The 27548-nt window shown below is 42.7% G+C and overlaps 2 protein-coding genes across 11 annotated transcripts in view; one reads left to right on the top strand and one right to left on the bottom strand.

Moving 5' to 3' along the window:
- The first annotated feature begins 354 nt into the window (after positions 1 to 354).
- On the top strand, positions 355 to 14989 carry SUMO1 (small ubiquitin like modifier 1). The gene is made up of 5 exons (XM_048869107.2): positions 355 to 525; positions 6831 to 6905; positions 8558 to 8635; positions 13189 to 13260; positions 14133 to 14989. The coding sequence occupies exons 1-5, from the start codon at positions 514 to 516 to the stop codon at positions 14199 to 14201; spliced, it is 306 nt and encodes a 101-aa protein (XP_048725064.1). The 5' UTR covers positions 355 to 513; the 3' UTR covers positions 14202 to 14989.
- Positions 14206 to 27548, bottom strand: part of KIAA2012 (KIAA2012 ortholog) — a 106960-nt gene continuing 93617 nt past the window's right edge. For all 10 annotated transcript variants that reach the window (XM_048869097.2, XM_048869102.2, XM_048869099.2 and 7 more), the window contains 5 exons: positions 26983 to 27359; positions 23151 to 23353; positions 21108 to 21280; positions 19085 to 19304; positions 14206 to 18533 (listed from right to left, as the gene is read on the bottom strand). In XM_048869097.2, the coding sequence (XP_048725054.1) occupies positions 18374 to 18533; positions 19085 to 19304; positions 21108 to 21280; positions 23151 to 23353; positions 26983 to 27359 (1133 nt within the window). In that variant the 3' untranslated portion in view covers positions 14206 to 18373. The remainder of the gene's footprint in view (positions 18534 to 19084; positions 19305 to 21107; positions 21281 to 23150; positions 23354 to 26982; positions 27360 to 27548) is intronic.

The raw sequence follows: 27548 nt of genomic DNA, 5'->3' as shown, positions 1-27548 counted from the left end.
AGGTTGACCTAAGGCAACTTTTGACCGAACTTTGTAGTGTAGGCCTGACCTGCCTCTTTGTGGGCCCAGGGCCTTTGATGGCCCTGTGGTGAATGGGGTGCGAATCTGGAGCCTGTGTTCCACCTTGGAGCTGGCGCTACAGAGGCTAGCGGGGAGATGGGTGCGGTACCCCCCTGGTGCCTGCAGCCGCGCTCCGAGGCCCGGCCGCGGGGCTGTGGGTTCAGTTTCCCGACACTGAACTTGGCGCTGGGCGGAAACCACTGTCCGCCCGGCTGGGGGCAGAGCGCAACAGCGCCCCGCCGCCCCCCGCAGCTGCTGCAGCCGCCGCCGGCTCCCCGCAGGGCTGCCCCGGGGAGGACGGGCGGAGGGAGAGAGGGAGGCTGCCGCGGCGGGCGGGAAGTGAGCTCAGCGCACAGGAAATCCCGCCCGCCTGGCCTGTGTTGTGCTGCCGAGGGGCAGAGAAAGGAGCCTAGCGACCGAGCGGGGCTGGCGCCGGAGACCACGGGCAAAGCCATGTCTGACCAGGTAAGGGCCCTCCCGCGGCCGGCTGGCCGGGCTGAGGGGCCCGCGGCGGAGGGAGCGAGGCTCTGGAGCCGGCCCGGCGGCCTCCCCGCCGCTTCTCCATAGCCCTCAATGGAGACTGGAGGGAGGGGGCGAGAGGCGCCGGGGTAGGGGGCCCTGCAGGCCCTTGAGCGGCGGGGGTTGGCCCCGTCCAGTGCCCGGGCGCAGCCCCCCCTACCCTGCGCCTCCTCAGCGGGGCTCCGCCTGGCACCCCCCGGGAGAAGGGCCCGGAGAGCGGCTCCCCTTTCCCCCCACTTCGCGATGCCCGCCCACTCTCCTGCTCCCTCTCCAGGCGGGGCTGCGGGGTCCCCTCCCGTGACTGCTTGACCCGGCCTCCCACCCTGCCTAGGCCCAGGTCATACAATGGAAGCCTTCCTTGGCCTGCTTTACGGGGGTCAGTCGCTGGTGCCCCCGGTCCTGGCCTGCCCCAGGCCCCCCCGCTCGGGGCCGGAGGAGGGAGAGGCAGCCCCAGAGTTTGCAGCCTGGCTCGGATCTGACAGCAGGAGATGAGGGCTGATAGCTACAGCCAGGATTTAAGCTTCTTTCCTGTTAGGCCTGTACTCACGCTGGGGAGTTGTTGTGATTTGTGTTTAGTGCTCCTAATTCAAATCGTATCCTGGCTACCTTATTTAATTCCCAAGATTTGTTCAGGAACTATTAAAGATGTTCATTAAATTGTAGTGTGTGTGGTTTGTGTGTGTATGTATTCTGTCTTTAGATGACACTCTCAACTAGTATTGGCGTGAAAAATGTGGATTTTTCATAGCAGTTTTTTGAAACCTAATTTTAGTAGCAATGTGTGGTATTTAAAAAAAAAAATGGAAATGCTCTAAAATGCTTCTATAGTGTTGGGAAGCCAAGCACTGTTGGTATATGAGAATCAGGAAGCAAAACTGGCCAGAAGAGAATGTGAAATTTAGGCCATGACACATCCCCAGTTTGAACCCCGTTTCAGCTGTTAATGTAGTTAAGGTGTAAGAAATCCCTAGTGTGGACAGGAAAAATCACTATTTACACTGGTGGACTTTACCCGAAGTTCAAGCAGAAGTAGACTTAACTAGTGCAAATAATGGCATTGCCTGTTGCTGCTAAGGCTTTACACTATTTGAGCTCTGCAGGTGTCTGACAACTGATGGCTGTCATCAGAATAAGGCCCACAACAAGACCAGGCTTAAGTAAAATGCAGAAAGTAAACTAGCAGCATAAATGGAGGAGGGGGAGAGGAAACTTTGGACCAGATCCTGCAGACCTTTGCTCACATAATTGCCCTTATTGATGTAAGTAGTGCTGTTGTCATAAATGGAACTACTTGCCTGGGTAAGAACTATTCAAATTTGCAGTATAAAGCCCTTTTTCTGAGAAGTCTTTCCATTTGAATCTAATGTGATACTAGTAATAGAGATAAGGAGAAGTTGATTAATGAGGTGACAGGGTTCCATCAAATAATCAGATTCCAACTAAATCTGTTCAGAATGGCAGTCATGGGATAAGAGGGAATGTCCTCTCATGGATCAGTAACTTGTTGTAAGACAGGAAACAAACGGGAGGAATAAATGGTCTGTTTCAGAAGGGAGAGAAGTACATAGCATGGTTGTCCAAGGATCTGTACAGATACCAGTGCTGTTCAACATATTCATAAATGACCTGGGGAAAGGGGTTAACACTGCAATGGCAAAGTTTGCAGATGATCTAAAATTACTCATGATAGTTCAGTCTGAAGCAGACTGTGACGAGTTACAAAGGGATCTCATGAAACTGGGTGATTGGGCAAGAAAATGACACACAAAATTCAGTGTTGATAAATGCAAAGTAATGCACATTGGAAAATATAATCCCAACAATACCTATAAAATGATGGGGTCTAAATTAACTGTTATCACTCAAGAAAGAGATCTTGAAGTCATTGTGGATAGTTCTCTGAAAACATCTGTTGAATGTGTAGCAGCAGTCAAAAAAGCTAACAGAATGTTAGGAACCATTAGGAAAGCATGGATAATAAAGCCGTAAATGTCATAATCCCACAATATAAATCCATGGTACACCTACACTGTGAATACTGCATGCAGTTCTGGTCACCCCATCTCAAAAAAGTTATATTAGAATTGGAAAAGGTACCAAGAAGGGTAACAAAAATAGCTGGGGATGTAGAACAGCTTCCATATCAGGAAAGATTAAAAAGCCTAGAGATTGTTCATCTTGGAACAGAGATGACTAAGGAGGAGTATGACAGAGGTCTATAAAATCATGAATGGTGTGGAGAAAATGAATAGCGAAGCATTATTTACCCTTTCCCATAACACAAGAACCAGGGGTCACCCAATGATATTAATAGGCAGCAGGTTTAAAACGAACAACACACAATGCACAGTCAACCTGGGGAACTTGTGGCCAGGGAATGTAGCAAAGGCCAGAAGTATAACTGGGTTCAAAAAACAATTAGATAAATTCATGGAGGATAGGTCCATCACTGGGTGTTAGCCAAGATGGTCAGGATGCAACCCCATGGTGTGGGCGTCCCTAATCCTCTGACTGCCAGATGCTGGGACTATACAATGGGATGAATTGCTCCATGATTGCCCTGTTTTGTTCATTCCCTCTGTAGCATCTGGCATTGGCCACTGTTGGAAGATAGGATACTGTGCTAGATGGACCATTGGTCTAACCCATTATGGCCATTCTTATGTTGAATTAGGCCACAAGTCTCTTACAAAAAGCAGCCTTCAATAAGTAATCCTTTGTTATGCCTCAAATCTGCAAAGATTTATGCATATGCTTAACTTTATGCACTTTGAGTAGTCTTGTTGACTTGAGTGGGAGCTCTTGCGACCCATAAAGTGTAGCATGCATGTAAACTCTTGAAGATAACGGCCTTACAGTGGGACAAACATGTAAATGCGCTTAACTTTTACTTCCACAGTTAGTTTCATTGACGTCAATGAATAGTTGACTGGAGTTAAACATGCATAAATGATAGTGGGAATGGGCTCTAAGGTGATATTAGTGCTCATCCTTTCCATGCAAATAATTTTTCTTGGAGTTAGCCATGTTGCATGGAAAAACTACGGATTCTTTTTCTCCTATCTTGTGCTGGAAGTAGTTGTTTCAGAGGATATTGTCCTCCAGGGATGTAATCATTTGTTAATAATGGCAATTATAGCTGTCTTAATTTAAACCGTGAACATAAGAACAGCCATACTGGGTCATACTGTCCATCTAGCGCAGTATCCTGTCTTTGGACAATGGCAAATGCGAGGTGCCCCAGAGGGAATGAACAGAACAGGTAATTATCAGTTGATTCATCCCCTGTCGCCCATTCCCAAAGTGGGATATAATCAGTTTAGTTTTCATTAGAATGAGATAAAAGATCATGTTCCTGATAATAAAGGGGGGAACAAAATGGGATGGGGGATACAAAAAGCTTGTGGGTCCTAGGTAACAATCCCAGAATATGGGGAACAGACAGAGTCACAGGAGGGGTAGGTGTGTAGATTGGTTTAATAAAGAGGGAAATTGTAGAATCTAATAAAGCAAATTTAACTTCTAATTAAATATAGAAGAATGAATCAGCATAATATTCGCTTCATGTAGCATTTCTTTTAGCTAAAATATTGCTAACTGTTAGGAGTATAGGCAGAATACATAAATTAACACCACTTGTTTGCTAAATGTCAGCACTGGTGGTGTGTGTACTAATCATCTTATAATCATTCTAAAATCTTATTGCATATTATGTTCTTGAAAATTGAAGGTCAAAATCTATAAAAAAAAAAAATAACTAATTTATTGTTTAAGCAAATTACAATGCAGCGTTTGAAGTGTTTTGTTTTGTGGTTCCGTTAGTTGCAATAATAAATACTTGGCCCTCTCAGCACCTTTTGTCCAAGGACTTCAAAGTGTTTTACAAGCACTAATTAATTAAACCTCATGACATAAGTATGAGGTAGGTATTCGAGAACATTTTTTATGCTGCTTAGGAACCCTTTCTGTAAAACAGTGGCTATAGGAACTTTTTATGGCCCTAATGAAAAGTCAGAATCTGATTCAGAAGTGGTTTTATTCAACATTTTTATTTTGACCGCTAAGTAGAAAACTTTCTTTTCCTAGTATGATAGTGAATACCAGTCTTTTAACTGCATGTTAAGTGGTAGGGACTTGCACATGAACTGTTTTGTGAAATGTTTAATTTACAAATGAGTGATTGTAACTTAGTTGCCATCAAGTCTACCTAACTGTGCATTTGCTCTTTAATTTCTTCTGGTGGCTTTCCCATCCACCCATTTTTTCCCCCTTAAACCTGCAGTAGGGGAAAAATGCTCTTTCAGTTTTGCCTGCCCTTGTTTGGCTCCAGATTACTGGGATTTTACTTTTTAAACTTCAGTTGTTGGCAATGCCATTCTTGACTCTAACCCATTTCAGTCCCTCTTCTCCCCCCCTCCCCCCCCCAAAAAAAATTCCATCTCTGCTTTTGCTCCAGTTTGGTGTATAGTGGGGTTACCTGAGGCTTTAATCTTGCATCTTTGTGACATACTGATATTTTGATCCCACTAATTCCCTTTTTGTCTTCCTACTGCCTCCCTTTCTCATTGCATTTGGCGTGCACTGCCTCAGTTTCCTGGAGCTGAGGACCGGAATCAAGCCTCCATCATTGCTTTCCACTCATATCAACCAAGGAGGGCTGTCATGGTAGTGATGCTCTGCTTTAGACTCAAGAGTATGAACTCTGTGATACCCCACACAAGAGCTCAGAAACTCTGGTGAGGAGAGCTAGATAGAACAGTGACAAGAGTTAATTTGAATCCTCTGCATGGTAGTGAAGTCCTCTCTTATTATGACAGCAGGCTGGCTTGCAAATTGGTTCTTTTGCATAGTGAACAGAGATGGTGACTGCATACACTTAGAATTTAAATACCCTTTGTAGTGATGGGTTTCTCATATGTTAGCAAAGCAAATGACTAATTAGCATGAAGTTATGTTATACTTCAGTGGGTGTGTAGAGATTAGTCTCTCTCCTCTTTTGGAGGATTATTCTGTCCAGTGTGTAAATGCTAAAAATGTTCTTTCCGCAAACCCTTTCTGTAATTACAGGAGAGTGACTGGCCATTAGGTGAAAGAGGTCCATGATCTAGGTCTCCAGAAAATGTCTGTCTTTTGGTCCTTTTCTAGCCGAGAGTGTGATCCAAACTATCCTCTCACTCCTACAAGTAGTCCCTTGAGATTTGGGTTGAGGCCTGTTAATATGGCAGGATAGTGAGGGGGAAAATGGCAGGGAGGGTGGAAGTCTTTATCGCCAAGAAGGAATTCTGGCACTGGGGAGCTATAAAAGCTTTGATCTTGTCCATCTTGCTGGGCAACAGCATGCTGAAGAAAGGTGATTGAAACGTGACTTGTAGTTTGGTGAGATCCTCCTCTCTGAACACTTTTTTTAAAGATTTCTCTATCCAGCAACTGCTTGAATTTATGCAGTGACTAAAGGTGTAGGTGTAACCTTGTTCAGTGCCATAATACAGCACATCCATCAAAATGTACAAAACGGTTCAGAGCTGCCTGGCCACGCCTCCACCTAGCAGCTGAGTGAAGGGGATGTCGCCACTTCCGGGGAGACCCCCAGATAAGCGCCACCCTGTCCAGTGCCCGTACCCCCTCCCACACCCAAACTCTGCTGCTGGGGTGTGGGGGGGGGGGGGCCCAGGGGCCAAGGGACTGCCCCAGCAGTGGCCTGGCGCAGGGGCTGCCTGAGCTGCCCTTGAACCAGGTGCACCGGCTGCTGCAGAAGTCACGGAGGTCACTAAAAGTCACAGAATCTGTGGCATCCGTGACAAACTCGCAGCCTTATTTATAACAAACATACCATGACACAAGCTATTAATTGGGGATACTGTTTACACATGGGAGTGAGGGCTCTGCTCATTCTTTGAAAGTGGTAGTGACTTGTGATGCATCTTTACACACTGATGCTATACATACAACAAAATCTGTTTACTTCTGCCTCTGTTTTAGCATATGAGACAGAGAAAGATCTGTTACTGCTTTCTCCATGTTTCTCTTTTTGAGCTTATTTCAATGGAGTTAAACTGGTGTAAAATTGCATTCTTTGTTTTAATGTCTTCTAATTCATCCATTCTCTTCTCTGTTCCTCTTTCTTAGCTGCTACTATTAATCACTGGTGTAGTGCTGATTCATTGTAATAAGAGAGAAGTTAGCGTACTGTCTAATGAAAGTAGTTAATAAGTAGGATTTATCAATATCCCTGTGGAATGTTTTTCTTTCAGGAAGCAAAACCTTCAGCTGAGGACTTGGGAGATAAGAAAGAGGGAGAATACATTAAACTCAAAGTCATTGGGCAGGTGAGTTCTTTTACATAATCTGTTACTGGCGGATATTTCATAGTTGTCCATGTATAGCCTGCAGATGGATCATCTCTCTTAATTACACATATGAACAGCTGAATTCTGGTACCCTACAATTCTTTGATCTGGAGTTTTCCCCCCAAATTACCCTCCTACTTACCAGTTGCCAATGGTGGTTCTCAGTATAGCTCTAGGTGTCTCAAACATTAATTAATTTTATCCTTGCAACTCCTGTGTGAGTGAAGGGAGTAGTAGTATCCCTGTGTTACAGATGAGGGATTGATGAACAGAGAGATTAAGTGACTTGCCTGAGGTCATACAGGAAGTCTGTAGCAGCTGGTTTTAGATGGACAGGGATTCAGGCTAGCATTAAGCAAAAGACCATCTTTCCTCCTGGACAGGAACGGGGTGAAGGTGCTATTGGTTGTTTACTTAACTGTTTGTGGGAGGGGAGGCCAATTCAGACTCTAGCCAGCAACTTCTCTTTAGAGATAAAGGCTGTAATTTTCAGTATAGGAGGGAATGAGAACTTCAAGGCCTTCATGAACTGAAGTAATTCTGCGTAGAACCAGGGTACTGCGGGAGCTACTGGTTCACTTGAACTCTTTTAATATTAGGAATTTTAAGACTTTATTAGCCTGGCAATTTGGTGCTGGTTGGAATCTGGGGACCAAATTCAGTGGAGGCATAAGACGGTGCAACTCCAATTAGCTTCAGTAGAAATTGTAATTACTTAGCCCTGGTCTACACTGGGGGGGGGGGGGGGGGGAGAGTCTGTAAGGTATGCAACTTCAGCTATGGGAGTAGCGTAGCTGAAGTTGACCTACGTAGATTGACTTACCACGGCGTCTTCATGGCGGTGAGTCAACTGCCGCCACTCCCCCGTTGACTCCACTTGCGCCTCTCCTGGTGCTGGAGTTCCGGAGTCGACGGGAGAGCGCTCTGGGATCGATTTATCGCGTCTAGAGTAGATGCGATAAATTGACCCCTGATATATTGATTGCTACCCACCGATCGGGCGGGTAGTGTAGACCTACTCTTAGATAAGGGCTGAATGTGGTCCAGTGACACAGAACATATTTCAAACACTTGCATTTGTAATCATTTTGTCACCTCTTGCAGTAATGTATCTTTTTGTAGGACAAGGACAGCTCATTAACTTACTGTTGTATTGCTGAGACAGCATGTCTACAGTGGTAGATACTCTCTAAATGAGCAGGGTTTTATTATGAATTTTGAATTGTGAGCTTAACTTGCCTCTTCTGGAACTTGAGACCAGAGATCTGCTGTGTATGATGATATTTTTATTAGGCAGATTGGAGGATAAAGATGGAGACACAGACTATTATTAATTTTTTTTTTTTTAAATTCAGAATGTCTTTAGCAAACCATAAGCCATATCATACCATCTATTTTTGAGCAGAACTCCCCATGGAAGTGAATGGTGAGTTCTGATTAATGTGTTGTAATATGAATCTCTAGTAGGATAACTTATCAAGCATTACTGTATGCACATCGATTGATGGTCCAGCTGTCCAGTAAAGCTGGTGTTGGGTACATTTTGTAATAAGTGTAAAAATTAAAACCTGCTTCAAACAAAACAAATAGTTATTACAAAGAGGGGTAACTTCTTCCTGTTCTGTTCTTAGGACAGCAGTGAAATTCACTTCAAGGTGAAAATGACGACACATCTCAAGAAACTCAAAGAATCATACTGTCAAAGACAGGTTTGTGAAACAGTGGCACTGTCCTATTGAAAAAGCACTTTAACCTCTCTTTCCTCCCTTCCCCAAGTAAAGGGATCTGCTTGGACAGGTGAACTCATGTCAAATCTCTGTTCACCAGAGGGATAGACCCAACAACCACAGAACTATGGACCTCCTAATTAAGTTTGACAGTCATTAGCATTTATGCTGGACAGCATGATGTGGACCCTGTCCTGTTATAATGTGTTCAAATTATTGGTTGAAATTACAAGGTATCTGTTAAAAGCAAATGCTCCCTTTTTTAATATGCTCATGTGTGTTCTTATGGGTACTGTAAAAGACGCTTTACCTCTTACAGCTCAAAGTGAAATGCACTTAGAATTGTGGAATACTTTCACTGTTGTATGGAAGCAGAATTAGACTTACAACTGCCAATATTGTTAATATGGTAATAAATTGACAATGTGTGACTACTAAATTCATTGCATTAACGATTTGGTAGAAGGGGTAAACAGTGAGGTGGCAAAGTTGTAAATGATACAAAATTACTCAAGATAGTTAAGTCCAAAGCAGACTGCAAAGAGATCTCACAAAACTGGGTGACTGGGCAAGAAAATGGCAGATGAAATTCAGTGTTGATAAATGCAAAGTAGTGCACACTGGAAAATGTAGTCACAGTGTTGCATACAAAATGATGGGGTCTAAATTAGCTTTTACCATTCAAGAAAGAGATCTTGGAGTCATTGTGGATGATTTTCTGAAAACATCCACTCAATCTGCAGTGGCAGTCAAAAAAGCTAACAATGTTAGAAACTATTAGGAAAGAACACCCACACTGTGAATACTGCGTGCATTTCTGGTCACCTCATCTCAAAAAGATCTATTAGAAATGGAAAAGGTACCAAGAAGGGCAACAAAAGTGATTAAGGATATGGAACAGCTTCCAGCTGAGGAGAGGCCAAAAAGACTGGGACTGTTCAGCTTGGAAAAGAGGTGACTAAATGGGGATATGAGAGAGGTCTATAAAATCATGAATGGTGTGGAGAGAAAGTGTTCTACCCCTTCACATAACACAAGAACAAGGTTGATGAAGTTAATGCGCAGCAGCTTTACAACAAACAAAAGGAGGTACTTCTTCATATGATACACAGTCAACGGGTGGAACTTGTTCCCTGGGGGATGTTGCGAAGGTCACAAATTTAAAATATGAATTGGATACGTTCATGGAGGATAGGTCCATCAGTGGCTGTTAGTGAAGATGGTCATGGATTCAACCCCGTGCTCTGGGTGTCCCTAAGCCTTTGACTTCAACATGCTGGAACTGGACAACTGCAGATGGATCGCTCAATAATTGCCCTACTCCGTTCACTCCCTCTGTATCATCTTGCATTGGCCACTGTCGGGAGACAGGATCCTGGGCAAGATGGACCATTGGTCTGCCCAATATGGCCATTTTTTGTGCTGCAAGGGATCAGATTTATCTTCCACATCAGTTTCTCTTAAAACTACCAATTAACATTTCTCTTGTTTGCCTATTCTGTGTTTAGCTATTGGATCAGCAGTGGCCTTTATGTGGTCCTTTCTTCAGGTTCACCCTACCAACTATGACCATAAGCAGTGATGGCTAACATTTTTGTGTTAATAGAGACAAACTAAACTTGTCAACAGATAGCTTTGTAGTGAAGCTTCATTCTTTGGTCATATGATGTCTTCATTTTTCTGTGTCCTTGTCATTGTGAGATTTGCTGCTACGTACAGGAAGAAAGAGTATTCTTAATATTTATTGCTTACATCTCATTGAATGTATGCTGGGTCTTTTTCAGATGAATGAGAGAACGCTGCCATGATGAGCTTAAAATCTTAGGGCCTGATGCTGTGAACCTTTTCACACAAGTTTTGTGTGTGTCAGTCATACCTAGATCTATAGGTTACTCTGTATATCTAAAAAACAAAAACTCATCCTATAGCAGTTTGAATGGATACCACTGTAGCATGCGTATACTATAGAATTAAGTTTTTTTTACTTCTTACCTGGGCTATAACTTGGTGAACAAAGTAACCATGGAGATATTTTAGGTTTCCTTATCCAAGTGTGCTCAAAGGCAGATGCTTCTATGTCACATCATCTTCTGAGAGAGGAGTCTTAAGGTAGTTTCTTCCAGGGCCATAAAAATGCTTCCCAACTGTAAGAGGGATTACTAGAGAAGGTCTTCCTTTCCTATTAATTTGCCTGCCTGGTTAACTTGCAAGCCATTTATCTTTGAGGTACAATACACTACAGACTTTGGGTGCTTCAGAATAATTCATCTTAAAAATGACTCTGTGCAAGTTATTTAGTTTAGAAGAGCTTACTGTAAGTGACAGTAGCTGTGTATGCAGACATTTTAATATGGATTTAATAACCTCGAGCTACTTACCTTTTGCTGATGGCATAAAACAAGATGGGTATGGGTTTCGTTATCTGGTGTTGCTATACTGGCATATTTAGAGACCAGCAGTATTAACTGCACAATTAAGATTGGGTCTTATTTTGCACTTGAAGTGGGAGTTGAACCTGTATTGTATGAAAGATACAGTACATCTGGCCCAAATTTTTGAGCAGATTATCAAATATATCTGTTTGTTAGACTGAATTCTAATCACTTTAAATTGGCATTTAAAAGTTCTTATTCTGTCTCTTGGTTATTGCGTGTGTTTTGGTTTTTAACTTTTTCTAGCTTAACTCTGAACTATGGAATGTCAAAAATACATACATTGTGAGTGTTTGAGGTCTCTTTGGAGTCATGTAATTCTTTTTCTTTTTTCTTTTTAAGTATTAGTATTATTCGCCATAACTGATTCCATGTTTGCTGCAGTTAGCAGATGAATAACTTGATTTATGTCAGCTACTTCCATTCTTCAACATGGGGTGCAAAAGCCTTTTTGAATGGTTCAGGAAAGAATACAACACTGCTTTCTAATGTATGCCCCCAGTAACTTCCTTGCATCCATAATTGTGGCTAGCATCGGGAATGAATTTTGCTAATCCAAGAGTGTGTTTGGGGAGTCAGAGAAGATCTTTGACAAAGGACATTTGTCACTTTGTTGAAGACTGGATCTTGGTGAAGCTGTTCAGTTGGTTCAGGAGTAAAGTTGAACAGTTTAATGAAAAACAAGATCTTCAACAAAGCAATGAGTGTTGAGGAGTCTGTTCTTTTTGAACCCAGTCAGCTGGGTTAGAAGTTCTCCCACTGAACTGGTGGAACAATTCATGGAGATCCTGGTCTGAGACAATTCAGCTGGTTCAGGAGTGGCGCTCTTGAACCCGTGGAATAGCTTCACAAAGAATATAGCACCTTTGACAAATCAACGGCTTCTGACAAATATCAAGGTCTTTGTGCGTGGAGCTATTGTATTGGAGATCTCTTCTTAGGCTTTTAGTATTCTTTGTCATTACTGAATGCTTTTGAGCAATGGTTAGCTGTTGAAAAGGAAAATCTAGTTTTGACCAGCCCTACTTTAGGGGAGCAGTACATTGCCTATTGTCACATGCCCCCACTTATGACCCAAAATGGTCCAAATGGAAGAGGAGCAGGTTTTTCTAGTACAAGCAACATTTATGTTGTGTAGTAGATGAAGACCTTTGGCAAAGCAGTGGCTATGAAATACATCTTTGTGAAGCATGGCTGGATAGGTCTTCTGTGAAAGCCTTTGGCAAAACTCCTGAGCCAGCTGGACTCTTTCACAAAAATCCTGTTCTTAATTAAGTCAGCCATTGCTGTGTCAGAGATCCCTTTTCAATCTGGAAAAAACCTATGAAATTAATACACAAAACCACTGTGTTGTGTTTCAGTTAAAGCTGGCCCACACACATACCTAACCCAAATCCACAAAACCAGGAAAAGAAAAGTTAAGGTGTCTAACTATTCATACCCTCTTTCTCCCCTCAGACACATACCTAACCACTAGCACAACCACCATACACCACAGACAAAGCATCACTATTTTCTCATCCCCATTGGAGATGCCAGCCTTCCAGCACCCCTTTTTCTAGACATGAGTGATTCCCCTGCCCCTCCAACTTGTGCAGAAGGGATAGTGGGGAAGGAGTCTGGTCAGTTTGTGGTGATGCTGGGTGTGGGAGTGTTGGGAAAGGGGGTGCTGGAATACACAGCATTGACAGAAACACTACCCAATTTCTGAGAACAAAAATCTTATTCCTGTTGATTTGCAGGTCAGAAAGAACCCAGCTTGACTTTTAATACTAGGTAGAGTTTGCAGGGTGGAGAGGAGTCAAAAAAACCTCTTTTCTTGTAAACTGGACAGACTTCATGTGGTGGTGGTTGATAACAAATACACAACTACAGTCTGCTTTCAGAATAAAATTGTACTTTAATGTTAACATTCGCTTAACTATTTTAGTGCACTAGGTGCGTAATAAAATACACACAGCTTAGATGCTTGCACATCAGTGGCTAGTACCCAATCTTCAGTTTTCAAATTCTTTGCTTATATTGAAAATGTAATATTATTTGTGTATCAATTTTTAAAAGCTTACATGTGCTTTACTAAACATTTCTGTGGCTTGTTTTTAGGGAGTTCCAATGAATTCACTCAGGTTCCTCTTCGAGGGTCAGAGAATTACTGATAATCATACCCCCAAAGAGGTGAGTTTCTTTCCTTAATAGAAGGCAAGTGGCAGCTTAAACAATGCACCATGGGACAACTAAAGAAGTAGACTGTGCTTCGCATGTTAGGGATTTCACTGTTCAGCCAAAACTTCCATTATTTGCTTGAAAACGTTTTTTAATACAAGTATATGTACTCATCTTTACCAGAGAGACGTAGGAAAACATGAGTAGCTTGTCTTCTGTTTACTATCCATATCAGGATTATACTTAATTGTTGCATAAATTTATTCCTGGTATTGCAGAAGTTATAAAGACTGACCTTTTGGACTCAGGATGTGAGTTATGCAGTGTTGATGTAATCATCTTTTGGTCTTAAACTTTCAGCTGTCTAGAGAATGGAAAACGAACTTGAAAACTTTTAGATATCAGTTGTAGTTTCTGAAGTGAAAGTCCTTTGTTATAACCAAGTAAGCTAAACTATCTATAATTTGCAGTCATTATGCCATTGGTACACAATTGCATGACAATCATGCAACAGCTGCACAAGAATAAAGTTAGAGACTTTAAAAAAAAAATAGCCAATGATTTTTTGGGATCTGGAAAAGGATTTGGACTCCCTACAGAATATTGCCAGTTCTGAAGTGAATGTGCTGCAAAGATGAAACAAGTGACTTGGGGGGTGGGGGAGCAGTCTAAATAAAGTTATTAGTGTTGGCTAATAAGGCAGTGACAGAGGATTATTTTTCCACCACCTTGTCCTTTTGAGGAAATATGGCTGGGGAGAGGAAGAAAACCTTTTAGCTCCCTTGCTTGTCCAGGAGCTGCTGTGCATTCAAAACATCTGATTTGTAACAATTTTGTGTGTTTTTTTTTTTTGTTTTTGTTTTTTTTCTTCCCTGTTCTCACAGCTGGGGATGGAGGAGGAAGATGTGATTGAAGTTTATCAGGAACAGACAGGGGGTCACTCTACAGTTTAGATCCTTCTGTTTGTTTTTTCTTTCCCCTTAATCCTTTTTTATTTTTAAATAATAGTTCTTTTGTAATGTGGCGTTCAACACTGAACTGAAACTGGCACCCCATCTCTGGGAACTTATTTTTAAACATCTGGTATCTTGAATTCTCGTGCTCATTATACACTATAATTTCTGTTTTCATTGTGCTGAACTCTTGTGATCCAGCTGCAGCCCTGCTCCTTTTCCCCCACCCCTTTAAAATTACATGTACACACATGCATTTGTATGTTCGCTAGGATCGTGCCTTTCAGGCACGAAGGTTGTAAGATCTGCCAGGTGGGCAAGTGTTCCTAATGACTTCCAAATCAGCCCTGAAGTTTTGATGTGTGACTGTTTCACTCCTGGACTATAACTTTCAGTGGGAGATGAAGTTTTTCAGAGAACTAAACAATGGAGAAATTGTGTGTCCATAATTGAGAGCTGTTTTCCTTAAATTGTGCTGGGGACCTGGGAAAGAAGACTGTCCAGTTGGAAATGAAAAAGATCTGTACTTTCTTCCAGAGATGACTTCACAGAAGACATAAAATTGAAAACCCTGTCTATTCTTAAATTTTGGCAGAAGAGCCCAGAAAAGTTCTTTCATATAGCAATTAATACACAAATATTCATGCAAGAATGTACACAGCAGACACTTGTAGTATTCTGACATTCTTGTTTGTACCTTTTGGCCTGGGACATGGGTTTTGAATGGACGTTGTCTGTACCAGCTTCATTAAAATAAACAAGAAAAACGATTTTATAAACATTAACAATTTGTATTTTCTTTTCAAATATTTGGAGATGAAAGAGCAAGAGATGTGCTTATTTAGTAAATATTGATCAGAGCCAGCAAATATTACTCTCTTAAAATATACACTGTAAACTAGAATTCTGTTGTTCCCTTCTTACTCCAAGTATTGAATACTCATTGATTTTTTTTGTTTTGGTAATAGTAATGTGCATTTCTTTCTCTTGAAGCTATTAACTGTTTCTGGTACCTGTTAGATGATGAAAATATGTACTTGGAGCTTCAGTTTGGATTCTAAAACTAAAGGTTAGATTGAAACCTGTAACTTGGAAGGGAGAGTTGGAAGGAAATAGGTTTTCAAAAAAGCCAAACCCCAAAAAGTTAACCTTTTCCCGCTAGATCACTGTGTCACAAATGGTCTGGGTCAGTAGTGCCCCAAAGTAATTACCATCTGATGGGTGAATGGTGTCCTATCTAAAATGAGTTACAGGCTCATTGCAATTCCTAACCAGGTATCCACATCTCAAGAGGTACCACCATTGTGAGTACCTGCCTGGGCCATCTCAACAGAGCATCACACAATTATGAATGGGTCACACTTAAATGGGTCTTACAGTTCAGGTAGAGGTGGATTGGCAGGACGGTGTAGAAAAATGCATTGCTTTGCCTCTGCTACATGTGACGTGCAAATAAAAAGGACTTGAGTTTGCAGGTTTTTACATCGAGCACTTTTCATGAAAACTCAATTCACATTGTCATTTTGCTAAAATATGTTTTATACTTTCACAGATGGGTTTTGAGGGTTTTTTATGGAGCTCACTGTACAGTTATAAATGCATTTCCTTTCATGCTTGTGGTTTGTGTCCCTTTTCCCATCTAGTAGTACACTTCTTTTGTACTCCTAGCTGCACTAAACAATTCTTTTAAAATATTAAAATTTTGCTTTAACAAAGTCAGAGAATATGGAATTTTTTAAGTGTTATGTTTAACCAAATGATTTCCAGAAGAAGAATAACCTTCAAAAGAACAAATCACCAATATAACATATGGTGAAGCAAAATACTGTTTCCTTGAGATGTTCTCTGTGTGCTTTAGCTATATCTTAGGTACTTACGTGCCTCTGTAAGAGCAGTATGTGAGCACCTCTCCAGCTTTCTAATAAATGCATCCTCACAACATCTCTATGTGGTAGGAAATTACCACTATTCCTGCTTCACAGAGGATTAACTGAGGCAGAGAGAGACTGTAGCACAGCTGGGAATCGTATCCAGATCAGTTGACTTCTAGACTAGCATCCTAACCACTGGACCTTTTTCCTCCCAATCTACATTTTATATCCTGATTTACATTAACTCCTGAAGTGAGGAGGGACTGCATAAAACCCTCTTTTGAGACTACTAGAGAGTCTTAGTTGGGTGGAGAGCTTGCTGCACATGGCCTTCTCTGGCTTACTCCAGTGAAGATGAAATGGTGAGGTCTTTTCTATACTAAACTTTTTTTCCCTAAAATTTCCCACTGGGAGTTTGCTCTTCCTTCAGCTGCATACATATGATGCTGTTGGGCAACCATGTTTTATCTGGACTTGCTGTGAGCAGTTAGATAACCTATAGTTAATATTCCTCTCCCACTGTGACCATCAGTGGAGCTGTACTGTTGGGAAGATTTAGGGGAGTGTACGCTATCATCTTTCTCACCCTCCTCCCCAAGACAAATCTTGGAAACTAAACCCTGGCTTCATGTAGAAAGATGCTAGATATTGTTCCAGTGTCTCTTTTCTCTATGATTTGTAGTATCTAGCAAAGTTACAAATTAAAGCTTCCAGGCTTATCTGTGCTAAACAATCTGTTACACTTTGGATTTAGCTGTGACACTGAGTATGTTTCACAGAGCTCTCTGTAAACTCAAACGTTTGTCCCTCTCCCCAACAGAAGTTGATCTAAAAAAGATAATCGCCCATCTTGTCTTTCCCACGTAATCACGTGCTAGATACCTGTTTTGTGGTTTTGACGTGTTTTTCCATTGTTCCCTGGAAGGAGTTAAGTGGCATGTGGAAGGAGCATTTCTGGCAGAAAAAGGAGTTCTGTAGGAACAGAATTCATAAGTTCTTACGCGAGCTGCATCCAGGTCTCTTTTACCCAGAGGTGGACTAGGCTTTGTGCTTGCATGTTGCTAGGAAGAGGGAATCAAAGTGAAAAGTCGTCACCTAAATTCTGTTCCTTCCATTCAAAATCTCTTGATATTGTATACCATGCACAAAATGTAATACATTGTTTTTAAAAGCCTATAACACACACTGCATCTATGTAAAATAAGGGTATATTCATTAAGAGGTCTTCTAATGTACAGATATGATGAAAAAGCTTGCAGGTGGATACTGTTTCATAATAAGAATGTAGAAAGGGAAAGTTATTTTTGTATATGGAGTATTTTTTTTTTTTTTTTTTTTTTTGAAAATCTGTGCTGTGTATGTCCAGCAAGTGAAAACTCCGAATTGCTGGTGCACAGCCAGACATGCTTATTAAGGATCAGCCACAGGCAATATATACAAACGGTTAAAGGAGCTACATACATTAAGACACCACTCACTACCTTTTTATTTATTTATATTTTTTTTTACAGGAAAGCTCAAGTCCTGTAAATCAATTTATTTTGCTTCTAGCACTAGTAGTTAATGCACAGTTAATTCAACTGAAGTCCAGCTCCAATTCAGCAAGAGCATAAAAATATTTCTGATGACATTGTTCCAAATCTATTGAAAATGTGCCGTGTGGTTTGCACATATAAATTTAACTCTGTTATATGCTATAAAAGAAAACAATGCAGAAGAAAACATGATTAACCTGATTTTGAGAAACAAGAATTGTTCTCTTGGGGGTAGCAGTCTTTATTTGACGTCTTCGTTGGCTTCTTGGTATTGCATGATGCTAATACGCATAAAATCTAGCGGTTTCTGGATCTAATGAGCATAGGTAAGTCAGTTGGCCTGAGGATCCTTCTGCAAGTCAGAGAAGCCCTCATACCCTCCACAAGATTGTGAAAGCTACTGCCCTGCTTTTACAGAATGGTCCTGAGAATCTGGGAGGGGGCAACAGGGTAGGAGAAGTCTGCTCTTACAAGCTCCACAAAAGACAGTAGGGCTAACTCAGGCTGTTAATTAGGTTGTCTATTGGTTGACTACAGCGTCTTGAATGCTTGATTTCCCACCTATTGGATGAACATATAAAGTGTACTTATCTATTGAGGAAGTGGATTTAGAAGAGAAAATGTCTCCCCAGGAAGCAATAGGGAAGTCCTAGGCCATGTTTTATACTTCCCATTGGGTCAGACAAGTTCAAAGGAACTCTTAATTGGATTCAGTGAATTGGAAGAGTCCACTGCAATAACCCCTATCCTCTCAGTATCCTTACATTTATTTGTTTTCTTTTGCTGTCTCCGGGCCTATCATTTGGAGCAGCTGAAAATAAGAATAAACCCATGGCCGTGAAATTTGCTGTGTATGTTCCAGTCCACTGGCTTCCACTAGCAACTCCCGCTGGAATCGCAGGTGCTGCTCCAGAGCTTCTCTTTGCCTGCAAACAAACCATGCTAATTAAAATATTTAGAGATAAATGAAAGGAAAGCAGCTAGTGTTCCTTGATTCATTAGGAGTGGGCTAGGTCAATATTTTTTTCCTTAATAATTATAAACTCAGCAATTTAAATTCATGCTGGTGTAACTTTTTACTTCAGCCATACTACAATTTCAGCTGTAGTGGGAAACCTGGGCACTATGCACCATTTTGTAGTATAGATGGGATACTAGCTGTGTCGCTGAACTATTCGAAAACTTGGGATCCATGTAAAGCTTTAGCACGCAGTTTGGGGACGTACTGAAAACATGGTTGAGTTTTGTCTACACCACAAAGAATCATTTTGTAATTTGGAGTTCTAGAGTACACAGGACCAAACATTAGAATTTGAGGCTCATTACTGGAATTCCAGTGTGAACCAGTGAAGATATTTTCACTGACATAGTTCCAGCCCTAGTAGTGTTTTTGTTTAGATTGGCCCCAAGTGATGTTAACTACTGATGTGTTACTATTCAGCAGGAATAATTTCCTTTTCTGAATAAGGCTGTTTACCTGGCTAGAAGTTGTGCTTGTGTCTTTGCTTCCTCCAAAGCTAATCTAGCTGCTGCTTCTGCTTTCTTCCTCGTTTCCTCGGCCTCACGCCTTGCCTGTTCCTCCTCCTCCAGTTTCCTTCTCTCATACTCCAGGCGTTCTTCTTCTGCCATCTCTGCTAGCCGTTGTCGTTCCACCTCTAGCCACATTTCCCTTTCTTTCTGTTTGCGTTTTTCTGCCTCTAGGGGGTGGATGACCAGATAATTAGTAGCTGCCAAGATTTCCTATTTAGGAAATCGTTGTTTAACTGTACTGAAAACCCAAAATGATGTTGCTATTGCAGTATTGTCAACCCCAAGTGTTTTAAAAACCCCAGGCCCCTAAAATTGAGATTTAAAAAAAACAACTTCTCATTCAGCACATTTTCAAGTATTTGTTTTCAGCTATTAGTGTTAAACAATTACTTACATTTTTAAGGCAATTCTCATGTAGTTATATAGCTCCAGGGAGCGTGGGCAGCCAGGAGGCATCGGTGGTGGTGGCGGCAGGGCTGAAGTAGCTCTAGCCTGCAGCTTCCCGGGCGGCGGGGGAGGGCTGGAGCCCTGAGCCCCACCTGCGCCGGGCTGAAACCCAGAGCCCTGCATTGCACCTCAAGTGGGGATGAAGCCCCATGCCCTGAGAGTGTCTGAAGCCCTGAGCAGGACTGAAGCCCAGAACCCCCAGCCCTGACCCTCTATATAGAATACCCCCCAAAAAATTAAATAAATGGTATTCTAATATTGTTTAACTGTGTGATTAAAACAGCAATTAATCATGAATAACTTCTAAAATTTCACGATTTAATTTTTTTAATCGCATGACAGCTCTAGTGTTTTCATTCTCTGCTCTTGCCTGTGACCTGGGGTATCAGACCCAACCTTTGTATTTTTACAGGGCCTTTCTTCCAAGCATCTCACAGTGCTTTACAAACTTTAACATATTAATCACCTCAAGACTTCTGTGAGTAGTAAAGTACTAATTTCTCCCACCTGTAAAATACAGGTAATGAGGCACATTGAAGTTAAGTGACTTGCATAAGGTTATGGGGCAAATCACTGGCAAAGCTGGGAATAGAACCCAGAAACTAACGACTCCCTCTCACAGTAGTGCAAATATCAAGCAAATGGACTGGAGTGCATCACAGTTGATTTTGTTTGTTTAAACAAGATATGATGTTTCCAAAAAACTTTACTATAAGCTGAATTTCACTGTAAACAGAGAGGGCCAATATGGCAAAGCTCCCCTTTTTAGCTGCAGCTGGGGGTCTTTCTTCCACCCACCCCCCGCCACAGGGGGCACTAGCAGCTACACGAGTGCCTCTCAAAAGCCATGTCTTCACTTCCAGTGACAGCAGCTGCAGCCAATGCAGACGGTAAGAATTCCTTTGCCTCTCACGCACCCACACAGTAGTGGCAGCTTCTTTTCAGTCAGAACAGAGATGGGGGATGGTAAGAGCGTCCTTGGGATGAAATATTCCTAGAGGAATCAGAACAATGGACCCCACCACTGGGGGCATGAAATTCACTCCAACTGCGCTGATGCAATTTGGGATTTTCACTTCACTATAAGCAGGTTCTTCTATATTGTGATCAAAGGGGACGGACTGCTTGAGAAACCTCTTTGCTGCCTTGTTAGACACTAGGCCACCTGTGGTGAATTTCTCTGGATCCCTTATTACTAGAGCCATGGAGGAATTTTAATGAAGAAGCTCCTATCTAGGTACTTACATAGATAGCCCCTATCATTGTAGTACCTAGGTGCCTTACAGACATTAAATAATTCACTCTTTCAACACTCCCTGAAGAAGGGGAGTATTATTGTTATTATTATCACCATTGTGCAGATGATGAGGAATAAAGAGATTAAGAGACTTGCCAAAGGTGTCTCAGGAATTCCAGGCAGAGCCAGGAGCTCCTGAGTCTGAGTCCAGTGCCTTGACCAGAAAACCACCCTTCTGGGTGAGTTATCTGTAGATACAGTAAGTTTTAGCCCTTCTTTAGAGCACCTGCACGTTCTCGTTCCTCCTGCTGTCTCTTCTTCTGCAGCTCCAGAAGTTTTCTTCGATATTCCTCCTGCTGCTGTCGGATACGTTCCTGTGCTGCTTTCTCGTGTTGTAGCTTCCTCGCTGCCTCTTCCTCCTGGCGCTGGTGCTGTTCTTCTAGCGCCTGTTTCCGTAAACTGAAACACAAATTATTAATTGATCGAGCACTGAGGGCCTGCTGAGCACTCTTCATAGATCGTAAAAAGAGCAGGTTCCTGGCCCAAAGATCTACAAATGAATACTATGTAGGAGAAGGGATGGTTAAAACAGGACAGAGTGGCTGATTAGTAATGTCAGCTTGGTTCCACAAATTTGTTTAGATTTCTTTAAAATACAGTTTCTACTGTCTAATTTAATCTTCCTTAAAATGTAATTTTTTTTCATAACTGCACTCAAAAATACAACAGTGTAAAACTTCTGAGTGTGCAAGTCCACTTAGTCCTACTTCTTGTTCAACCAATCGCTCAGACAAACAAGTTTGTTTACATTTACAGTAGATAATACTGCCCTCTTCTTATTTACAATGTCACCAGAAAGTGAGAACAGGCGTTATCAGGCACTTTTGTAGCTGGCGTTGCAAGGTATTTACGTGCCAGGTATGCTAAACATTCGTATGTTCCTTCATGCTTTGGCCACCATTCCAGAGGATATGCTTCCATACTGATGATGCTTGTTTAAAAAAAAAAAATGCATTAATTAAATTTGTGACTGAATTTCTTGAGGGAGAATTGTATGTCTCCTGCTCTGTGCTTTACCCATATTCTGCCATATATTTCATGTTATAGCAGTATCGGATGACCCAGCACATGCTGTCCATTTTAAGAACATTCACTGCAGATTTGACAAAACGCAAAGAAGGTACCAATGTGAGATTTCTAAAGAGATCTGCAGCACTCGACCCAAGGTTTAAGAATCTGAAGTGCCTTCCAAAATCTGAGAGGGACGAGGTGTGGAGCATGCTTTCAGAAGTCTTAAAAGAACAACACTCTGATGAGGAAACTACAGAACCCAAACTACCAAAAAAGAAAATCAACCTTCTGCTGGTGGCATTTGACTCAGATAATGAAATTGTACATGCATCGGTCTGTACTGCTTTGGATTGTTATCGAGCAGAACCCATCATCAGCATGGATGCATGTCCTCTGGAATGGTGGTTGAAGCATGAAGGGCGATATGAATCTTTTGCGCATCTGGCATGTAAATATCTTGCGATGCTGGCTACAACAATGCCATGAGAACGCCTGTTCTCACTTTCAGGTGACACTGTAAATCAGAAGTGGGCAGCATTATCTCCTGCAAATGTAAACAAACTTGTTTGTCTGAGCAATTGGCTGAAGAAGTAGAACTGAGTGGACTTGCAGGCTCTAAAATTTTACATTGTTTGGTTTTTTTTTTTTTAGTGCAGTTTTTTTGTACATAATTCTACATTTGTAAGTTCAACTTTCATGTTAAAGAGATTACACTACAGTACTTGTATTAGGTGAACTGAAATACTATTTCATGTTTTTTTTACAGTACAAATACTTGTAATAAAAATATGAAATATTTTGTAATTGAACTCAATATATTTGAAAATGTAGAAAACATCCAAAAATATTTAAATAAGTGGTATTCTATTGTTTAACAGTGCAATTAATTGCAATTAATTTCTTTAATCATCCGATTAATCATCATTAATTTTTTTAATCGCTTGACAGCCCTACTTAATATAAAATATAAAAGAAGGTTCCAGAATATCTCATCTGTGCTGCTTTCTTCTACTGTTTGGAAATGCAGTCAGGGAGTATTGGTATTATAAGAGGATGCCCAACCTTGAGATGTCTTAGTGCGTTCCTGGTGTGAGCAGTGGGATATTTGGAGAGAGGTATTTCCTGATGTATGGGTAGATGGAGTTTGCCATTTAAGGAACACATCAAGCACTTAAACCTCCAAAGAACAATCATGCTTTTTATGTTGCCATTCAACCCAAATATTTCCTTTCCCATCTGGAACCTTATCCCCACTAACCGTATCTCCTCTGCCCTTCTCTTCTGTTCCTGTTCCAGTTCTTCTTTTATTTTTTCCATACGCTCCTGCTGCTTTTGCTGTTTCCATTTCTGTTCCTCCTGTTCCCTTCTTTTCCTCTCTACTTCTAGCCGTCTTCTCTCTGCCTTCTCTGCTCGCATTCTGTCCCGTGATAATTTCTCCTCCTGCTGATTTCCAGGGAGATCCTGAATGGATAGAAGGAAAAGACACCTACTAAATGAAGTTTGCACTCTGCTAATTGCCGAATGGTTCATTTGTTCAATTGATAACAATGGGATTCACAGTCCCTGAAATGGATGCACTTTATATGAGATTTACATATCCTAGAGTACATTTGCCTTACCTGGGACACTTATTGTTAATGTGATTGACTTTACCTGTGCCGTTTACTCTGAACCGTAAATATACCTCTCATTCCGTAGGTGACTCCTAGCAGGTGCCTTGCATTACGACATCTGATAACTATCACAGGGCTCCCCCATAGTTTACATTTCCCTAATTTTTCACCATTGTAAACCAAATTCTATGAAGCTCGGCTCAGGTTCAGATTTCTGATACCACCTCCTCTCTATTTCTTTGGGAATGCTTTGACTGTCCAAAAATATGTTGGGGGGGGGGGGGGAGGAGGAGGAAAAAGGACTGGGTTTACTCCAAAACACTGAAGCCAGTTGTCTTGCATTGTCAGGAAATTGATATGAATGATGTGTCTCATAGTTGCAAGGCAAAAGAATGGTTATAATGAAAATAAGTCTAAAAATACTACACCAAAAATGCAAGGATATGAAAGGTCTCAACATTGAAGCCTGAGGATACAGAGTTTCTAAACCGAGACCCAGACTCTTAATAAATTCAACACTCATCAATAACATAGTATTGTAAGATTTGCAATGCCAATTTGGACCACTAGCTTATCAAGTCCACTATCCAACTTCTGGCAGTCGCATCAGCTATAGCTGATGCTTTAGGGAGATTCTACCATCTCCATAAGGCACTGGTGCAGCCCTGAACATGGGTTAGGGAAAGGGAATCTCTTCTGACCCTATGATGATCAAGAGGATATCTTCAACATGGGTGTAGACCAGGGGTGTAGACCGAGGGCCACATTGGGGAATAGAAATTGCATGGCGGGCCACGAATGTGCACAAAATTGGGGTTGGGGTGCAGGCTCTGGGGTGGGGCTAGGGATGGTGAGTTTGGTGTGTAGAAGGGTGCTCTGAGCTGGGACCGAGAGGTTTGGAGGATGGGAAAGGGATCGGGGTGCGGGAAGTGGTGCAGGTTGGGGGTGTGGGCTCTGGGCTGGGGGTGGGGCTGGGGATGAGAGGTTTGGGGTGCAGGAGGATGCTCCAGGCTGGGATTGAGGGTTTTGGAGAGTGGGAGGGAGATCAGGGTTGGGGCATGGGGAAAGGCTCAGGGGGTGCAGTCTCTGAGTGGCGCTTACCTCAAGCGGCTCCCGGAAGCAGTGGCATGTCCCTTCTTTGGCTCCTATGTGGAGGTGTGGCCAGGCAGCTCTGCGTGCTGCCCCATGTGCAGGCACCACCCCTGCAGCTCCCATTGGAGTGTTTAGGAGCCAGAGCAGGGTCACGCCACAGCTTCCCGGAGCTGTGTGGTGCAGACCCTGACCCAGCGCCCCAGCTGGAGCGCCGGAGTAGCCCCTTACCCAGCACCCCAGCCGGAGTGAGGCCGAGCCCCGTGGTGCAGCCACCAACCCAGCGCCCTGGCTGGAGCGGAGCCAAGGTATGTGGTGCGGCCCTCAACCCAGCGCCCCAGCCGGAGTGGAGCCAAGCCATGTGATGTGGCCCCTGATCCAGCATCCCGCCTAGAGCACCAGAGCGGGGCTGAGCTGTGTGGTGTGGCTCATAGGCTGGCTTAAAACGGCTCATGGGCCGTAGTTTGCCCAACCCTGGTGTAAACAGCTGAAGGCTCAGTGAGGCTTTGCCTCCCCAGAAAAATTAGGGATTGCATTAATAAATGAAGGAAATACTGAATTTGGAACAGAAGCTTATTCATCTTTCTATTAAAAGTGGACAAATTTAGTTATGCTACAGAACTGCTCATTGAAGTGATAGACAGCAGCTATTATTTTTTAACTCTAGCCTCTCCAAATAAAATTTTTTGTCTGCACCTGTTGAAGCACAAGATTCAGTTATTCTTCACAGTCACATGATCTACTATCCCTTTAAGGACAGGCCTAGGCCTGCTCATCCCTGCTCTGAGTCCTGCCCTTGAAAGACTGGCATTCTGAAAACTGTAGTCTCCCTAGGGTTATAGGACTGTAGGCTACTACAAAGCATGCTGGGAAGTGGGAAGGAGTGCCAAGGAACATAAGCAACACTCAGACGTGTGAGTGAGCGAGGTTGATTGATAGATATCTGATCTGAAACCTGGTGCAGGGTTTTCCTCTAAGAGAGCCTAGGGGAGCTGTGGGAAAGGCCCATCAAGAAACAGAAAATAGAAGAACCTGGGAGGGGTGAAACAAGAGAAGGAGAGAGCCTGGGACAGTACAGTCCGGGGCTGGGCTCAAGGCTCAGTGTTGACCCTGCTAGGGCTTCCAGAGAGGGTAGAACTCTCATCAAGGGGGCAGATCACAGCTGACACTGGGGAAAGGACAACTGAGCCTGCTTGACCCAGAACGAGAGGATTAATTGACTTCATATCCTTCCATGTTCCCCAGGCTTCTCCTACCAGCCTGGGGACGACTGTTTTTGAAAGACAGTGGTCTCTTTCCCATAGCAGGAAGGTAAAGAATCTGTTATATTTACTGCAGCAAACATAATCACACATGTTGTTATTGGTCATAATATTATGCAGCCTTTTAAATTCCTTAGCTACAGTATTTAATGTTCTGGTGGCAATGAAGCCCACAAGCTGACTACACTGCTATATTTCCTTTTGTTTATTCTAAGTTCACCAGCCATAAATCTCACCAAGTGATTGCTTGTTCCTGTAATAGACAGGGACTGCCGAGAGGTGAATAACCTGCTGACCTGCAATAACCAAAAGGTCTGGTCCTTTAAGGGGTTTGGGCTGAGCAGCAGAGTGCTAGAGAGCTTGCCACTCCAAGTAGAGGAATGAGCAAAGTCACATGATGGGGCATCCTGTGGCTAATAGCAGGCCCGCAGGAAAATGAGCAGCTGGCCGTTTAGTCAAATGGGGAGCCAAACAGGGAAAACAGCCTTGGGAATCAGTCCTCTATCAGGAGCGGATGGGCTGGTGGGTGGGCAGGAGGGTTGGCAGTCAGAAATAAGCCTTTGGAAGGAGAATCAGAGTAGCTGAAATGATGGACGGGCAGTAAGCCCAGTTATTTTGGGTTCCCAGGCCTGGGAGCCTATAGAAGAGGGTGGACATGAGCGTGGGTTCCCTCAACTGCTGCAGAGGACTAAGAAACAGTCTGCAGTGCCATCTAGTGATGTGACGCCGTGATCAGGGAGAAGCTGGAGGGACTGAGCAGAGCCCCAAAGGGCTGGAGCTGAGCTCAGGAGAATGGCAGAGTTGGAACGGAAGAACAATGGTGAAAGAGAAGACAGGTGTTCTATAAGGCAAGGCTGGGCCCACCCTGAGGCTGGGGCAGAAGATTTTTGTTTTGTGTCTGGACTTGATACACAGGAAGGGATGGGCTTGTTGTGATCTGCTAGAGGGCTAAGTCACCTCAGTAGCCGAACTGCGTTGAGGGTGAGAGAACCATGGAAGATGAAGGAATCTGAAGCGGGCCCTGAGCCAGACCAGGTAGGTCCCTATTGCAATCCTAGAATGTAAAAGGCAGTTCAGTGAATCATTCTTTCTATCTCTGACCATAAGGGAAAACCCCAGTTCTTACCTCTGAAACCTCATTGCTTATGCCTGCATCCAATTCAGTGCCACTAACTGTGGCGATTATTGGGCAAGTCTGAGTAAATTTTTTGTGAATGGGAACTGGACTAGACCCAGAAGGATTGCCATAATCCTCAAAACAAAACCGAGGGCTCTCAGGAGAGAGCAAATGGTCCTTAATAGGAGAGCTGGAGGGAGAAGGGCTGCTGTCATCACGTAACTCCTCATCTCCAGCAGCCGCACTGCTCTGATCAGCTTCTTCTGCTTCCTGCCCTCCTTCCTTATGCTTTGGTTCTTGGATGGTCCCTTGTCTTTTGACTCTAGTAGTCTTTTTCCTGAGAGAGGATGTTCTTTTCTCATCAGCCTTTTTCTGTTTTGGTTTTCCTGTAAGACATTAATTCCAAATCTTGATTTGTGTCAGCCAAGGGTGTGCACAAGGGGGGGCAAGCAGGGGCACAGAACTCCTCCAGCCCTGGGGCCATGGTAGGGGCCCAGAATGTGTCCCTCCAAAAGCGGTCAAATTTTTATTCCTGCACACGTCCCATGGTGTCAGCTGATACAGCCAACCCACTG

This window comes from Caretta caretta, chromosome 11, assembly GCF_965140235.1.
Source record: "Caretta caretta isolate rCarCar2 chromosome 11, rCarCar1.hap1, whole genome shotgun sequence".
NCBI classification, from domain to species: domain Eukaryota; kingdom Metazoa; phylum Chordata; order Testudines; family Cheloniidae; genus Caretta; species Caretta caretta.
The sequence above is the reverse complement of the archived record's forward strand: the minus strand, read 5'-3'. Positions and strand labels throughout refer to the sequence as shown.

Bases quoted from the DNA above. Each gene is read 5' to 3' on its own strand.
- SUMO1 (XM_048869107.2), top strand. The intron at 6,906-8,557 runs GTGAGTTCTTTT...TTCTGTTCTTAG, and splicing joins AACTCAAAGTCATTGGGCAG to GACAGCAGTGAAATTCACTT. The intron at 13,261-14,132 runs GTGAGTTTCTTT...CTGTTCTCACAG, and splicing joins ATAATCATACCCCCAAAGAG to CTGGGGATGGAGGAGGAAGA.